At 39.6% G+C, this 2,981-nt stretch overlaps 1 protein-coding gene across 1 annotated transcript; it reads right to left on the reverse strand.

Moving 5' to 3' along the window:
* Positions 1 to 373: 373 nt before the first annotated feature.
* On the reverse strand, positions 374 to 2,657 carry LOC149213663 (uncharacterized). The gene has a single exon (XM_089392094.1). It carries the CDS (start codon positions 2,585 to 2,587, stop codon positions 2,252 to 2,254), a length of 336 nt encoding a protein of 111 aa, XP_089248220.1. The 5' UTR covers positions 2,588 to 2,657; the 3' UTR covers positions 374 to 2,251.
* Positions 2,658 to 2,981: the final 324 nt, after the last annotated feature.

Raw genomic sequence — 2,981 nt, forward strand, 5'->3', positions numbered from 1 at the left:
TTCAAAAAAATAACTAAACAAAATTGTAACCTCCTTAAACAAAACCTAAAATATTTATTTATCATTACTCCGGATCACCGAACAACCCAAAAAAATTGCAGATTACGATTACTCCGGATCACCTAACAACCCAAAAAAAATTGCAGACACTCTTAAGAATATACCAAATATCTCCAATTTGTTCGAACGATAGCACTGAATTAATAAACTGCAGACATTATGAAAATTAAAACAGCAGAAGGAATATACCAAATATCTCCAATTTGTTGAAACGATAGCACTGATTTAATAGACTGCAGAAATTACGCAAATTAAAACAGCAGAAGGAAAACATTTGCACATACCAAATATTAACAAGGTTTTACAACCATAATGTTGCTAATATTGTAGCCACAATATCAAATAAATCTTGACAATATAGAAAATTATCTACATTTTTTGTTTCTTTGCGCTGTAACGCCCCTAGGCGGGCTCACGGGAAGGGGCCTCACCCTGGTACAACTGTTAGGACCATATTCAGAAAGACTCAGTAGAATCGAACTCACTTCTCTGGACAAAGGGTGAAAGACTCGGTAGAATCGAACCCACCTCTCTGGACAAAGGGTTAAAGACTCAGTAGAATCGAACTCACCTCATATGCAGGAAAGACTCAGTAGAATCGAACCCACTTCTCTTTGACAAAGGGCTAAAGATTTAGTAGAATCGTCTCTAGGAGAATTGAATCTGAACCATGCTTCGTAACAGAAGGCTAAAAAACTCAGTAGAATCGAACTCATATCTCTTGACAAAGGGTTAAAGACTTACGAAAATTGAACCTGAACCTTGCTTTGTAACAGAAGGCTAAAAAACTCAGTAGAATGGAACTCACATCTCTTGACAAAGGGTTAAAGATTTAGGAAAATTGAAGCTGAACCTATGCACCATAACAGAAACCCAAATAGGAAAATTGAACCTGAACCTATGTTTCGTAACAGAAGCCCAAACTCCTAATGCCAAAAGACCAATAACTTGAGGTTTCCCAACAGAGGGACCAATAACTTTAGAAGCCCACAAACTCTTCAATGACAGAAGACCAAGGACTTAGCGTTTTATGACAAAGGACCAACAACTTCAGTATCTCACAAACTCCTCAACTTCAGAAGCCCGCAAACTCCTCAATCCTCAATGACAGAAGACCAAGGACTTAGAAGACCAACAAACTCCTCAGTGACAGAAGACCAAGGACTTAGCGTTTCAATGACAGAAGACCAACAAACTCCTCAATGACAGAAGACCAAGTACTTAGCGTTTCATGACAAAGGACCAACAACTTCAGTATCTCACAAACTCCTCAACTTCAGAAGCCCACAAACTCCTCAATGACACAAGACCAACGACTTAGAAGACCAACAAACTCCTCAATGACAGAAGACGAAGGACTTAGCATTTCATGTTAAAGGACCAACAACTTCAGTATCTGGCAAACTCAACTATCTTACAAACTCCTCAACTTCAGAAGCCACAAACTCCTCAATGACAGAAGACCAAGGACTCAGCGTTTCAATGACAGAAGACCAACGACTTAGAAGACCAACAAACTCCTCAATGACAGAAGACCAAGGACTTAGCGTTTCATGACAAAGGACCAACAACTTCAGTATCTCACAAACTCCTCAACTTCAGAAGACCAAGGACTTAGCGTTTCAATGACAGAAGACCAACGACTTAGAAGACCAACAAACTCCTCAATGACAGAAGACGAAGGACTTAGCATTTCATGTTAAAGGACCAACAACTTCAGTATCTCACAAACTCCTCAACTATCTTACAAACTCCTCAACTTCAGAAGCCACAAACTCCTCAATGACAGAAGACCAGGGACTCAGCGTTTCAATGACAGAAGACGAAGGACTTAGCATTTCATATCAAAGGACCAACAACTTCAGTATCTGGCAAACTCCTCAACTTCAGAAGCCCACAAACTCCTCAATGACAAAAGACCAACGGCTTAGAAAACCAACAACTTTAGTATCCCACAAACTCCTTAACTTCAATATCCCACAAACCCCTCAATGACAGAAGACCAACGACTTGGCCTTTAGTGACAGAGTACCAACAACTTAACAAAAAGCTTCAACCAACTCGGCTACTCAGCTAAACTGAAACTAACAGCTACTCAACTGGACTAGAAATTAACTACTTTATGCAAACAGTAATACCATAAAACATGATACACTATGAGGAAGGGCTTTCAGTTTTTAAGGCCGTCCCATCATAGGCCCCTGTTAAGCATGCTCTCCACCCTCTTCATGGACATCAACCTCTCCATCTCCAACTTCTTCCGCTGTTTTTCAATGAAATCCTCTGCCTGTTTGTCTACACTTTCATCCTTAACTTCCTCAGCCGCTGGTTTAACATCGTCACTAGCTTTACCTGAATGTGCTGCATGGTGTTCTCCAACTTCAGCAGAAGAATTGTGATTCTCTTCAGGACTACCCTTAGATCTCCGCCCACCAAATAGCCATGATCTCCAACTAGAACTCTGCTGCTCTGGATTGTTCTGTTGAACAGGAGTCTCTGCGAATCGAACCTTGGATCTGTTAGCCATAACTGCCACAGAAATCTAAAATTTTGCTTCAGATGTAGTGGATATCTATTGCTCGCTGAAAACAATGCTTGGCCCGCATGGCTATATATAGTCACATCCGTGGCTTAGAAAATAAGCAGGTAATTTATTTTTTGATTTTTTTCTCTAAGTTGTCGTGCTTTTTCATATTCCCTTTTAATCAACTCTACTGATTCGATGGATTACGAAAGTTTAGTTCCCCTATCTGACGACCCTCATTGTACGTCATATCCCACTTTACTTTTCTTAGAATATAAAGTTTTTCTTTATGGAAATTTTAAGTAATTGTAAAAAACGGAAAATCATACCAGCACATAACATGATATGTATTGTGCATGATATGTGTGGTACTAAAGTTTACTTGATCCTCAAGTGG

Source organism: Pinus tabuliformis, chromosome 1_1 (genome assembly GCF_031772625.1).
Source record: "Pinus tabuliformis cultivar Carrire ecotype Pingquan chromosome 1_1, CPIR1, whole genome shotgun sequence".
NCBI lineage: Eukaryota > Viridiplantae > Streptophyta > Pinopsida > Pinales > Pinaceae > Pinus > Pinus tabuliformis.